The sequence below is a fragment of the Mesitornis unicolor genome, unplaced genomic scaffold (assembly GCF_000695765.1).
Source record: "Mesitornis unicolor isolate BGI_N332 unplaced genomic scaffold, ASM69576v1 scaffold18596, whole genome shotgun sequence".
NCBI classification, from domain to species: Eukaryota; Metazoa; Chordata; class Aves; order Mesitornithiformes; family Mesitornithidae; genus Mesitornis; species Mesitornis unicolor.
The window spans coordinates 247-14,728 of record NW_010189077.1 but is presented as its reverse complement, the minus strand read 5'-3'; the positions used below and the strand labels follow the sequence as shown (position 1 = coordinate 14,728).

The 14,482-nt window shown below is 39.3% G+C and overlaps 1 protein-coding gene across 1 annotated transcript in view; it reads right to left on the bottom strand.

Moving 5' to 3' along the window:
• The window catches only part of CDS1 (CDP-diacylglycerol synthase (phosphatidate cytidylyltransferase) 1), a 30,112-nt gene extending 15,647 nt beyond the window's left edge, over nucleotides 1-14,465 (bottom strand). The window contains exons 1-7 of the mRNA XM_010185957.1: nucleotides 14,298-14,465; nucleotides 13,810-13,847; nucleotides 10,364-10,518; nucleotides 8,473-8,711; nucleotides 6,856-6,983; nucleotides 3,699-3,795; nucleotides 470-567 (exon numbers count right to left, since the gene is read on the bottom strand). Coding sequence (XP_010184259.1) covers nucleotides 470-567; nucleotides 3,699-3,795; nucleotides 6,856-6,983; nucleotides 8,473-8,711; nucleotides 10,364-10,518; nucleotides 13,810-13,847; nucleotides 14,298-14,465 — 923 coding nt within the window. The remainder of the gene's footprint in view (nucleotides 1-469; nucleotides 568-3,698; nucleotides 3,796-6,855; nucleotides 6,984-8,472; nucleotides 8,712-10,363; nucleotides 10,519-13,809; nucleotides 13,848-14,297) is intronic.
• Nucleotides 14,466-14,482: the final 17 nt, after the last annotated feature.

The following is a 14,482-nucleotide window of genomic DNA, read 5'->3' as shown; positions in this document are numbered from 1 at the left end:
ATTGGAAAGTACTTAAAACATGTATGTTATTATTTAAATCCTCTATATGTGAAGAAAAGCCTTTTAGGTACCTAATAAATATTTATTTATTGTGCAACGTTAACAGCCAAAAAAAATAATCAAAGCAGTTCAGGTAATACAGATCAGGAGACTAGGTGATTATTTGACTATGCACATTTTTAGATAGCTTACACATGCCCAATTATGACTTAAAGCATATATGCATGCATACATGTGTACATATATATATATATATGTAACAAGGGAAAAACTGAAGTAGTAAAAGGCCAACTGATTTGTTCAAGTTCACAGGTGGAAGACAACTACAGAATCCTGTATCAGAGACAGATGTCAGGTTTTCAGGTCACACACAACCTACAAAGCTATCATTCCACCATAACAGGCTATGAAGAACATGAAGATTTAAGTTTCACATCTCCACTTATTAATGTTCTTGCTTGCTACTCACCAGCTGAGGGATCTAAACCACGGTAAATCATATGAGTGGTAGACCCTGTAACCTATAGTAATGATTTCGTGGTAACACTTCACTTGGATGCTTAGGACCTAAAATTAAGAGAAATAAAAACTATATAAATATTCTGCATCTGGTTTTTAATGCAACCTGCATTAAGGGGAGAAATTTTTCTGAATTCAAATTCCACACAGAAAACATACAGCTTCAAAACAAGTCCAAGGAAAACTTAAGCTCTGTTTAACTCCACCCACTCCCTCAAAAAAACCCTCAAAACCACTAGACATGCTGAAAAAAAGCACATTGGGCTAGCTGCAAGAATACGCTCGTGAAACAAGGGAAAGCTCCCAACTTTAATAAAACTGTTTGCCACCAGCAAGTCAAAAGTACTTGCTGTAAAGTAGGCTCTTCAATCTCTTTAGGCTAAGTTTCATCTTTAAATTTAGTGTAATAAGTATTTTCTAGATGCAATGGAAAAAACTAGTTGTGCAATTCAACTTGGACACTCAGGTCTTCCACTTGCAAGCACCTCATTAAGGGTAAGTCTACACTGACAATTAGCATTGATGAGAAGAAGCAAAGCTCATCTAACCCAGGTCTGAATGTCACACCCTCTATGACCTTCATTTGTTTTGATCTCACTACTTCAGTGCTTGTCCGTATAACTCTGGAGGTACGTCCTGTCAGTCTGTGCTCCAAAGGAGACTCTGTCAGTTTTGTCTAACACACAGCCACCAAGCAGACCGCCCTGCCCAGATATCCAGTCCTGCCAAACACAGGTCATCAGTAATCCTGTGCAGATGCAGGAGTAAGAGCCTACCCACGTCAACTGTGTATGTTGGCATGCTAGGCTTCGCAGTATTCTCTTACTACTTGCAATCATGAATACATTTCACTGTGCTCGACACATAAATACAGTTTAAGCAGTATTATACCACCTCAGTGATTTAATTTTGAAGCCCTACCACCTCATGCTTTTTCTTCTGCTCAGCCTACATTATAAAACTTAAATGCTACATGCAAGAGCAACATTAAAGGACTGCACCTTACAGTGGAAAAGGATGCCAGGGTTGAAAGGCATGGAAGCTTGTGTTGGTTATCTTAGTAACAGGCAACCGTAAAACATGCCTCCCAATGTTTTAGAGCAGTCTCAGGGCCTGGCCTCCAAACTTCACTGGATTACCCTTCCTACAAGTCTCTGGGCATGTTCAGTCTCTTATTAAGATTTGTGTTTAGCACCACAACTTTTGTCTAAATGTAAGCTAATTCCAGTTAAATGAAATAATTTGTGAACAAAAATGGTTTTTTTTCCCCTCAATTCTTCTTTTTTAGGTAGTCCTAAAGGTCAACTTTATAAAATAGTTTATTATACTAGAAGAAGGAGGTTTTGCTTTATGGTACAAAAGAGGAAGAACTCTACTCCCATTCTATATGAACTTTAATTACCTTTTCATTCATCTCTTGACAGCTTTGCCTGTGGCTGCAATCTCTGAGTATATAATGAATATACCTGTTCTGGTTTTGGCTGGGATAGAGTTAATTTTCTTCATAGTTCCTAGTATGGGGCTATGTTTTGGATTCGTGCTGAAAACAGTGAAGATAATACAGGAATGTTTTCATCATTGTTGAGCAGTGCTGACAAAGAGTCAAGGTCTTTTCTACTTCTCACATCACCCTACCAGTGAGTAGGCTGGGGGTGTACAAGAAGTTGGGAGGGGACACAGCTGGGACAGCTGACCCCAACTGAACAAGGGGATATTCCATACCATATGATGTCATTCTCAGCATGTAAAGCTGGGGGAAGAGGAGAAAGGGGGGACATTCAAAGTGATGGTTTCTGTCTTCCAAAGTAACCATTATGCATGATGAAGCCCTGCTTTCCTGGAGATGACTGAACACCCGCCTGCCAATGAGAAGTAGCAAATGAATTCCTTGCATGTGCGGCTTTTGTTTTACCTGTTAAACTGTCTTTATCTTAACCCATGAGTTTTCTCACTTTTACCCTTCCAATTCTCTCCCCCATCCCACCAGAAGGCAGTGATTGAGCAGCTGTGTGTGGTTTAGTTGCTGGCTAGGGTTGAACCACAACAATACCAAATCACACTGCAAATTGATTAGTTCAATTAGTCAGTTATCATAATTCTTAAGTGTAACAGACTACTAAAGGAAGGATTGGAAAAAAAATAAATCTCTTTACAAAGACCTATACTTTTTAAGGGGCTTTTTTACTGGTTTCCTCACACGCAAAAAAAATCCTTCACCAATGAAACAATGAATTACTAGTTTGTCATGTCATTCCTCTAAAAACAGGAAATATAAACCAGATTAATTCAGATGCAGAGACTGTAATCCAGACCATAATACTGGTGAAACAACATTCCAGACTCTCAAGACAATGCAATCCAAAAGGTGTTACACATGAGGCCATGAAAAAATAAAAGCACATTTTGAGAGTTAGACAAACTTACAGTCAAAGATCGAAGCAGTTACCCACAAGTACTATTTTCAGTGTTTAGAAGCTACATCCCTGCCTGTTACTCGCCATGACTGGGAAAGATAGTTAAACCATTATTCAGTAAAAGTACCAGCAGTGAAAATGATAGAAAGAAGGAGTAAAGGCTGACCAGGTATGCAGGGTGTGTGAACATCATCATCATCATTATATTTGCTCACTTCATAACCTAAAAGTGCATTCAATCTCTGTACCTTGGATCTAGCTCCAATCTACAGATAAACCCAAGGCCACAAGGCAGGCCTGTAGACAAGTGGCGAATTAATGAAGCTTGCCTGAGGAAAGCCTTTTAGTGCCAGTCACAGCCAGCAGATAAAATCTGCCTGCTCTCCTCAGTCTCAAAAAATTAAATTCTTGTGTCTTCATTTTTAGTTTTTTTAAACAAATCTCAAAGACTGTAACAGTAGGTGATAAGAACTGGACAAGCAAATACATGACAGTAGTTTCTTAAACTTAAAGGCAACAATTGTTCATATTAGAGTTACTTTAATTCCTACTTAAAAAAATATTAATTTAAGTATATAAGAAGTTCTTGATCCACAAGGTCTAACTGTCAATCTGTCCAGTATTTTTCAAAAGTATTTACGTTTACACAAATGCAAGACAAATTGCTCTGAATTGTCTGTGCAGTCTGCTCTCAGCTGTCTTATGCACGATGAATGAAGAGATGAAGTAACTCTTGCACGGCATTGTGTATTTAAACAAACTTACCAGAAGCATCAGCATAAATGATCCCAGGTATATGGTCAGAAAAAACCCAGAAATCATAGCTAGAGTGAGAATTCCACGAATCCACCAATTTTTCCATCTATTACAAAAAAAAAGCAACCAGTTATAAATTAATATCAATGCCACTTCCTTTACTAACTAAAGTGTATTAGAAACGGTGGGAGTCCCAGAATTTTTGGTGCTTAATAAAACACATAGCAAAAATCACAGAAACAACCAATTATCCAACTGAACAGGATACACAGTAAAAGAAATTAAAGTTAGCTGCCTCTCTTCTTTCCCGTGCTTTCACCCCTTCCCCAAAAATCATCTGCAATTAAATGGATTGACTCCATATTAAAGCTGCTGTGAAAATACATCAGGACTCTGAAAAAGCATCACATAATCAGCAAGACTGATGGGGGCCTGGCCATGTAAAAGCTCACATATGAAAGAAAAGCTGCCAGGTAAAAAGCATACTGGTTTTGAGGAGTAACAGACAAAAAAAAACAGTGATCACTGACTGTGGTCTGTGTTGGAGAAGCAGCTGTTTTGCCAGGTAGGGGGTTGTCTATTGAAAGTAGTCTTGTGAGCACTAGAACCAGGACAGGAACACAGCTGACAAGGAGGGGTGATAGGACAAACTAGTTGTACTCTTTTGCCCTTGAATATCTTTGCAGCTGTTTGTGGCTACCTAACGAAAGCAGAACAGAAATTGTTGTTATCGTGAACACCTTCTTTCAAAGAATAAGAGTTCTTTTTAAAAGAAAAACAACCCAAACAACTGGGAAGTATTTGCTATTTTTTTCCTAATTTCTACAGTAACTAAAAATGTTATTTTATACCCCCAAAGGTCAGCATCAAAGAAATATCAAGAGTCCAGTTATTTTAAATTATTTTTTTAAAAACCCTCATCACAAGCTCCATGATGTCATGAAAATGTTTCTAGTTATCAATTGTCTGTATTTTACTGTTCATATCACTTTTCAATAAATTTTTCTCCTCTTTTGACTGTGTTTTTCCGTTCAGGAATTTTGCCTCTAAATTAAAGTACATTGAACCAACTAATCACAAATTACTGCTAAACACAAAAAAAACCACCCTACTATAGCTTAAAGCCATTCTTTCTAATGTTTCACATTTTTATCAGTCTTGTGTTTCATCACTGCACCAGGAGACACACCTGATTCAGGGGACACTACTAGTTTTGCATCATACTCCAGTTGTAATGTAAACTTTAATTTGTTTTTCAGGGATGTTATTCATCAGCAGGTTAATGGCAGCTAAAGCCACTAATTGGATTTGCCCTAAGTATCAGAGCAAAGGCACAATGGACTTTATTGCAACAGATGCTTTCAGTTCCTCTGTGACATGGGCTATGGAGTAGCAGCTCACTCCCATTGACATATCTATAGTAAGCAAGACTCCTTTAGAAGTATTTGGCTTCCCTCAAGAATAACGTTAAAATATCACATAGTATCTTAAGGGTCCTGGCAAGTGCATTGCTGGAAAGAGAGATTTGGTAAAGTAAGACAAGAAGCTCCAGAATCCAGGAAGCCACCTGACAAGTTTGCTATATCCTAACTTACCACTGGAAAGTTACAGATACTATTTCTCTAAAGATGGAATGCAAAGAGAAACAATATTTTCAGGAGCTACAGTGTAACTCACATTGCACATTATGACAACAGCTCTGGTAGGACTGCCAGTTATTAAACCTTCCTAGTGGGTAATTTTGAATCTAACATTCATAAAGCACCAAGAATTCAACTTTGCACTCAAAGCACCTTTGTGCAAACACTCCAATAAAGAGTTTCAAGCATATGAAACAGGAAAGGTTTCACCTGCGCCTCTTAGTTGCAGGCTTTGAAGAATTGTCATGCAAGTGCCCTTTGGAACAGGTCTGATTTGGAGACCTAAGACTGCCACAACATTTAACGTGGCAAGAGAACTCCAAAAGTGATAGTAACAGGATACTCCCTGCAGTGTGATGGCAGTAGAGAACACCGCGTTCTGGTGGCAGCCGGTGCAGTTTAGACACATGCTTTTTGAAACCTGCGAACAATATGTCTGTTTATAGCTACCAGACATCACCACACAAACAGACAACAGATTAGAAAAGGAGCAAGTCAAAAACATGTAGTTTCACACCTCTATTGGAGATCAGTGTTTTTACAAGGACCTGGAAGTTTTTAATCATAGTCTGGATTGGAGATCCTTCTTCTGACTCTTGCAAGACCTAAGTTGCATCTAAAATATACATTATTTATTACTTGATTTGTTATGTTGAGCATGAGGTATACAAGATACACACATTCATTTAACTAGGTAGTTATTTGGTGTGTGATTTACCACACATCTAAATGCTTCTTCATTGCATTAGTGAAAAACAAGTAATGTGAATTGCCGTCTCCAAAAGGGCTTGACTGATCAAGTGCTGTAAAGGGACTGTATAAACAATTATACCAGGAACTTGATTTGTTAGTTTCCATGAACATGCAGGTCCCCATGACGATTTGTCTATCCATACACAAACACATACTCCCACACTTGCTAGCCCGTAAGTTCCTGTGAACAGGAGTTGGAGGCAGAAACCAAGGTTTAAAAAGAGAAACAGCAGGAAAAAATAAACATGGCTTTAAAAGGTAAGAAAATAAAAGCTATGTTGTATTTAACTGCAAAGAAAAATTACTTAGAAATGGAAGTGCTGTCACAAAAAGCTAGCAAAGCTCACCCAGAGGATTTATACTTCCTCCCCTTTCATTTATGCACAGATGCTCCATCCACCCCACACCCCCCCCTCCGCCGTTAACCTTGGATGTAGGAAATTGGTTTATTATAACCCCCATAAATAGTTTTTCTGAATATCAAACCCAAATACTATTCTTCAGCCCATTTTATTGCAACACTTAGACTGAGCAATAGCAAATCTTTAAGTGCATGCAGCAGTTTATGTAGAAATACATGCAATGGGCAATCTTCAGGTATATGCAAAACCTGTTACACTTAAGATACTATCAAAGCACAAATAAATCAATAATGATATGCAGTAAAAAAATATCCTTCTCATGTGTATCACATGAATTTTAAACCTGCAATATCATCTGTAAGAATTTTAGCTAGCAGCTATTACATTTCAGAGCTGTTAGTTTTACCATACCTGGCAGACAAGCCTGACAAAGCCCTTTTGAGGATTTCTGGAGTGCTGTCTGTTGGTGGAGGAATATCAGGAATATCTGAATCATTCCTAAGATCCAACTCGCCAAGTCTTTCTTCCAAATCCACTTCCTATGACCAAAAAAACCCAAATAACATGACACCAAGAATATTAGATACTATGTCAGAAAGAGGTATTCAGAGTCACAAATGTTACTTTAGAAACTGATAATATCTACATCACCTTCTGAGAGGGAAAAAAAGAAAAAAATTACATTAGTGTAGTAGTGAATATGTAAATGTTGTAGAAGGCAAAGTATCTCAAGAAATGTTTAGAAGGTCAGTACTCAGATGTTGTGGTGTTACCTGATGTGCTCAAGAAAACTCATGTTCTAGACACTTTTTCAACCCATGTACATAAGCATGCAGATATGTTTCCAGAAATACTACAGTTGACATAGAACACATGAGTTTAACAGAAATCCCCAACCCTCTAAGACATACATCTACATCTCAACCTTTTATGGAATAAGGAGAAGCATCTTCTCATGGTTTAATGTCACATTGAGGCAAAAAAAAAACCCCAAACCAAAACCAGAATGCATGGAAAAACAGTCCCTTTGCATAATGAAAAGAAGTTGCTGGCATAGTCTCATACATATATATGCTAGGGCTTGAATCCTCCAGCTTGAAAAGAATGATGCAAGAAGAAACTGTGAAGTGACCACATGTCCTATGGACACAGTATGATTCAGAATAATGTCTTGTATGACTCCAACACTGCAGTTGTTCCTTCAGCATTCACTAACAACCCCTCAGGATGACACCATTGAGACAGATTGTGTCTAACCCAAATGCAAAATAGGCAGTACATATTTTGGTAACAACATACAAGTTGTCACCAACAGTCAGAGCAGACTGTCAAGACTATTTTTCCCTCAGTTAAAGCTAACACTAAAGGTACTGATGATTTACTTCACTTGTTGTAATGTCACAAACCCCACAACTCCAGGGAGTCAGAAAGCTGTGCTTGGCCCTAGTTCTGCAGTAAGGCAGAGAGCTGTCTCTAGCTCAGTGTCTGATTCTCTTGTGACCTGAACTTTCTCCTGATATCTTGGACTTGTAATCCCAAATAGATTCCAGCCTGCCCTGCTGCATCAGGTTCATCAGCTCTTAATGGCTCTGGGCACTGTGAAGTAACTGCTTGAAAACTTTTTTCAACACTTCTATACTGCCACTTCCCAGTCTCTCTCTCTTTCCAGCTTCCCCGCTGCAGATCTTGGTTGTTTCTCCTTAATCCATTTCGATAAATGTGACTGCTTTTCTTTCCTACTTTTCCTTAATTTTAGTTTCTTCCCTTGTCCTGAGTATTTTTGGAAGGCAGCAGACTGACATCTTCCCTCTCGCCCCCTCCATAAGACACCACAGAATTAAGGCAGCCTACAATCCCAGCCTCCATGTGGTTTCTCTGCTCATCGGCTGTCATTTCCTCTTAATCTGTTGGCCTTTTCCACGGAGTCACACTTCAGTGTAATCATCGCCTCAGTGACTGACCTCTGTAAACAACACGTGTGGAAAAGATAAGGCTTTTCAAACCTCAAATCCAAGGTCAAGGACTGACTCCACACCGCGAGGCGGCGGTGGGCAGGGGGCGGGGGTCGGGGCTGTCCCGCGGCTGCCGGGCGCTGACCAGGGTGCTGCAGGCTGCCACCCCCACCCCGTAGCCACGGCCGCTGACCTCGGTCCCTGCCCCGGCCCCAGCAACCGCTCTCTCCAGGGACGCCAGCCTTACACCGGGGAAAACACCGTCCTCTTCAGTTTTAAATAGCTTCTGTCTTTTTAGAACCAGCACACTATGCACTATGCACCAGCACAAGGGAAACGGGGAACAACAGTAATTTCCTTCTTTTAACATATTAGGCCTGAGTTTTTCTCATTCACTTCAGGTCCCACACACATACCCAAGATTAAATTCTTGAATGAGTTTTACATAATCTACTTCTTTGAAAAACTTGATTAATGTTTCTCCCATTCTTTGAAACCACACAGTTGAATAATTATTAGACAGATATTGTCTATAATAGAAGTAAAAAGAGCAAATAGTCTAACTGTGGTCCAGACTTCAGAAAGTCCATCCAACACCTGAAAAGGTACATAAATAAATAAAAATTACTGGGCTTACAACCTGGTTATTCAGATATGTTTCTTATAGTGTTGCACCATAGCTTAGGAAATCAACTACAGATGTGATGTGAGGGGACAACAGATCTTTCCCAAAGCCATGTTTCAACTACTGCGACCTGCACTGGAGTGCAGCAAGCTCTGTGCAGTTCTAGAAGATGCTACTCACTGTGCAGATGATGGGCAGTAATCCTGGTCCTAAGACCACAACTTAGCATCTTTAATATTAATCCCTGCTTTCACACGGCAGAGATGTTCTCTCTTTTAAGCACTCGGAACTAAAAATAACCCCAAACTTTTTTGTTCCATTTTCAGGATTTTGGTACTGCAGAAAATTATTCCATACTCAACTAAACATTAAAAACAAACAAACAACTTACTTAGTTTTATCCCTCTGATATTTAACAGACAACTGTTGCTTATGCACCTCATTAGAAGTAATGCTTTAGATCTGCTATTTCCAACATCCAAATTCACAGGTGCATGGCATTTTTCAGAGCATCTGAACACCTTGAAGGAGTCTGTGTTTATCCAATGTGTTTTTTAGTAGCCTGTGCTTCATACTGCTGCTACTGGAACCCTGGCTAGTGCAACCTAGATGTTGTATAGGATTCAGTTAATTTGGTCATTTTTTAGCTTTACATTGCTACAGCAACCGCCAACTATCTTCCACTTCCCTTTGTAACATATCTCAAAACTGACCTTGAATACTTCATTTTCCAGTTAATTGCTATAATGGCCACAAGCATTTCCTGAATAAAGCATTTAATTTGCAAAGTCAGAAGCCAAAGAGGAAGTTGCTCACTAAAAGTTATTAATTGTCCTCTGCAGCACAAAGTGCACAGAGAATCCCATCACTGGGGGGCAAGCCTTTCTTGTTATTTGTTTTCTTGATTATTTTACATGGTTGATTATAAAAATGTCAGTTTACAGACACAAATAAAAACAATCATTATGGAAGGAAACACTAAGTTAATAACTAGAAAAGCCCTCAAAAAAAATAATCAAGAGTCTTGCTACTTTGACCTTGTAGATGCAGTTTTGGAGTTCAGTATAAAACAAAGCAGCCCTTCCTTCTCCTGCTTTTCAGGTTTGGGATTTGGCTAAGCTGAACACACAGTAACAACAAGGACCTGAGAAGGGTATTGATGAAACACCATGGGTTTCATACCTTGAGGAGGTATTCACAAGGTTTTTCAAAGGTTGAAGTTGTACTGTCCTAAGTGACTAAGACACCTTTCAACCCCAACTCCAAATTAAATGTCTGATCAGAAATGTTTTCATTTTTTTCTAGAGTTCTCAAACTACAGATGACAGAGCCTTTTACATACACATGTCACCCCCATCTCCTTGATTCACATCCCAAGTGTCTGTAACAGATGTTGCAATGAGGTCATTGCTTTGCTTCTCTTCATTTGAAGGCACGTGTTCCTTCAAGAGGACCTGTCTGATCAGCTCATAGGATACAAGCTGAGACGGCGCAGGACTAACAAGTATAAGGAAGAAGGCAAACATGACAGTTATTCATACTACAAACACCTCAGTGCACAATAAACATACTTCTCTGACACACTACAGTGCTCATAATTTTTCATCATTTCCAAAGTACCCTAAGACAACAGTTTATTTAGTTGTAGGGTCTTGTTTTATTTTAATTTTGGTGTTCTTAAAAAAGACAAGACTTTAATTCTCAAGCTAAATCTTCTACACAAGACCATGTACACTTGGTCATACAAAGGAGGAACTAAAACAGTCAAAGAGCCTGAGCTTCCCTAACAAGAGTTCAAAACCTCTGACCTCTTGCTACAAATCAAGCTTCCATGTGGATTTCTGCTTGCTGGCTACTTTGCAACAGCTACCAGAATACAGCTTTTTGTTATGCAGAAAAAAATAGATATGTCAACCTTTCATCATTTAAAAGGACATACACATCTGAACTGCTGTTTCATACCACACGCCCTCCACTACAATTAATCAAGTGAACAATTAGCCAAGTGAACCACATACAAGTATTCTAGTTACAAAGGTATTTGCAATGCTTTGCTTGTATTGCATTTTTTTTCCAGGATGCAACAAGAAACTCCCAAGTAGACAGCAAATATGTTTTTCTTGGAGAATGCAGCATCATCTACATGGAGAGCAACTGAGAAAATGAAGAGGTTTTCTAACATTTAATTAGATGTACCTTGATACCTTCCTCTGAAGTCAAGATATCAAAGCATCAGAAGATCCTGAATAATGAAAACTTTTTTTCCAAACTGTTAAAGCCCAACATATGCAGAAATGCCAGGGAGAGAACTACATGCACTGAATCAAAGACTGAAACCTACAGATCCTTTACCACCTGCATTAGTACTAATTCACCACCACTTCCAAGAAAACAGAGGTTTCAAAATAGTCAGCTCTTCAGTTATTACCACACTTGTAGCACGTATCTTAGAGGTCAGACTTCTCTGTGAAAATTAAACAGATCCATCCATTTGCTGGATATCCCAAAAGAAGTAAGTCAAATTAAGTAACTAAGTGTTCATTTATCTCCAAGTGGGTTTGGGAGGTTTTGGGCATCAAAGAACCAAGTCCCAAATCCAGCTTCACAGGTTTGAGTAACTTATCTAGCAACTGATTCTCTGGAAGGACTGCTTCACTGCACAGAAACAGCTTTTTCAATACTGTAGGAGAAACAGTGGTCATTGATTCCAGGCTTTAGTTACAAATAATTAACGCTGACCCTTGGCAAACAGGCACTTGTTCCCACAGCTCGCAAGGCAACATGACTCCACTACCCCCTCCATGTCCTACTCTGACAGCTTTGATAGTACAAAGAGGAGTAACTGTGTCACTGAGTAACTACTTTAAGGATACACTAATTTTTTTGAAGCATTTGAAAGCAGCGTCACCTGCATTTTACAGTTGAATACAAACAACGGCAATTTTAAAAGAAGCATGAAAACATGCAGAAGATCAGTCAGTAAAACTTTAACTGACTTAGACATATTAAGTATTTGAATGCTAAATCTTTCCTCTTGCTCTCAAGGGCAGCAGAGTACTTACGAAGGCACTTTGACAAGACATTCTTCAGAAAAGAGCACCCAGTGCAAGCAGTGGGACAACTGCATGATTGCTTCTGTGTGCCAGAGGACAACACAAAGAAACAACAGATGTGTGAAATTGTGAAGCCCTGCTGGGCAAAAGCATGTTTATGGGAATTTTACAAAAAGTCATCAGCTCGACAAGCTAGTGAGCAACTGAAGACATTGAGACATGCAGAGCTTGGGAATTTCAGGGCATACCATGTTTCTTCATACAAAACCAGGGAAGTTAACTTTTATTTGAAAATTATAAGGACATAGAAAAGGCTACCAGTCATTTCCAGTTAGCAGTAAAAGCCATGCAAATGAGGGGAAAAAAAAAGCTTCACATAAATCAGTAGGAAATGAGCATTTATGGACACAGTAGGCTATCAGATTACATACTGAGAACAGAACTGAAAGTACAAAAGATAAAACTCCCCAGACATATTTAGTGTTCAAGGAGTTCTTCAGCAAACACAAAGTACTTCTCTATTTTGGCAAACAATGTGCTTTAAAACATCTTGCCTTTACATATCTGGAAGTCTCAATTAATTGGGTCAATAAGAGCAGAAGCAGCACAAAGCAGTTTCCATATGAAAGAAGACATCAAGTTTTCTCCTTCATTATAAGTGAGGAATAAGGTGATGTTTCTGAACTGTGTACTAGGAAGCAGTGGAAATCCATTGCATCATGGCTACCTTGAGTAGTTATGAACATCAGAACAAGTCTGGGGTCCAAACACACAATTGTCATGCCAAATAGGTAATCTCAAAATAGCCAAAGGACAATAAGCTCTTCACTTGTTGCAAAGGTAAGGCAAGAGGTACAGCGGAAAGAAAAGCATCCAAGAAGGCATATAATGTGGCATTTGTGAATCCAGATGACCAGATACCTCCCATCAAATCATCTACAGGAAACGTTACCTATGTGCTCATATTCAAAACAACAACCCAAACTGTGACCTGCAGATAGAAAACTCAGTACAAGATGCTGGTTTATCTTTACAGTTACTACCCGCACTGAAGGCAGCTTAATATATAAAATTAATTCTTAATATCACTTGTGAGCCATGACAAGGGTCACTGAGGCTGCGCATATTGCAGATAGGTTGGATAACCCTAACGGGAACAAAGAGGGTCTCCTAAATAATCCATCAAAAAGTCTTCTGTGCAGTGGAAAAGGCGTTCCACATGTAACTCTTCAAGCAATCATCACAAATGTATGCGTATCGAAATTCAACTCCTGTAACCAACATCCTAGCTGCAAACAGAGCAGCAGAGTACTTTCTGTTCAACATCATCTAAAATTAGATTAAATGCTCCTTTTTTCCTAGACTGTTGAGCACCTAAAGTAAAAGCACAGTAGACCTACAGGCAAGAACAGCCTTTTCCTCTCTGGAAGTAACATAGGTAAACCAAGCATAGTATTGGCAAGTTTTAGGTGCGTGTTTTTGAGATCCGGAGAGCAGAGTCTCTGAACAGGAAGAATTATTTGAAGGCACCTTGCTGTGCACCTCAGAAATGAACTTAGCCTACAAAATAAAGCAAATCTGAACAACTCTGTAAAAAACAGCTTGTTGAGCACACTGCTAAAAGAAATCACATTTAAAGGTTAATTCTCATCTACAGAGACGAGAGAGCTCTGCACAGCAATCTATTGTCTAAATGCTACCTTATTTGATCACAGCCCTCAATGTGGCACAGTACTGCAAATTTTCAAGTTCATTGGGTTTGAGTTCATGCAACTAAATCAGAGAATAAAAACTATCAAGTTTGATTTTCTGATTCCTCACCATAGGCTGACTGCACACTCTGCAACTTCGATATCCATGCATATTTAGTCACTGATTCAGGAGCCCTCCACCACGTATTGCAAACTCAATTTAGCAATCAGAAAGTTTTTTTTTTATTTTAGTTATCAAAATGAGAACACATCTTTAGTTTTATTCAATTAGCAACCATGATGTGCTTAGCTTTTGTGGAGATAAGCCTTAACTCCAGAGCAAACAAAAGAACAGCACTGTGGCTGTTTTGCCACTATAATGAACCTGATGCACACAGTTAGTATTTCAAAAACCTCTTGCCCTAGCATAAATGTCATACTGTAAGGCCTTTCCGGGCCAGAGGTGAATGTCTATCACTTAAAAGGCCATAAAACAGAAACAGTGCTGGGGAAGTGCTGCCCCAGCCGTTACCCGGAGCAGGTCACTATCCCGTGCTGCCACACTGGCCCAAACACGCTCTTTGGCTCTGCCGGCTACACTGGCAAGGAGGGGACCGCAACGCACAGACCGACAGATCAGCGGCGCTGAGCTTTTGCTGCGGGCCCGGACAGAAACCGGACGCTTCCATTTCAGCCACATCACGGGACGGATGGCGG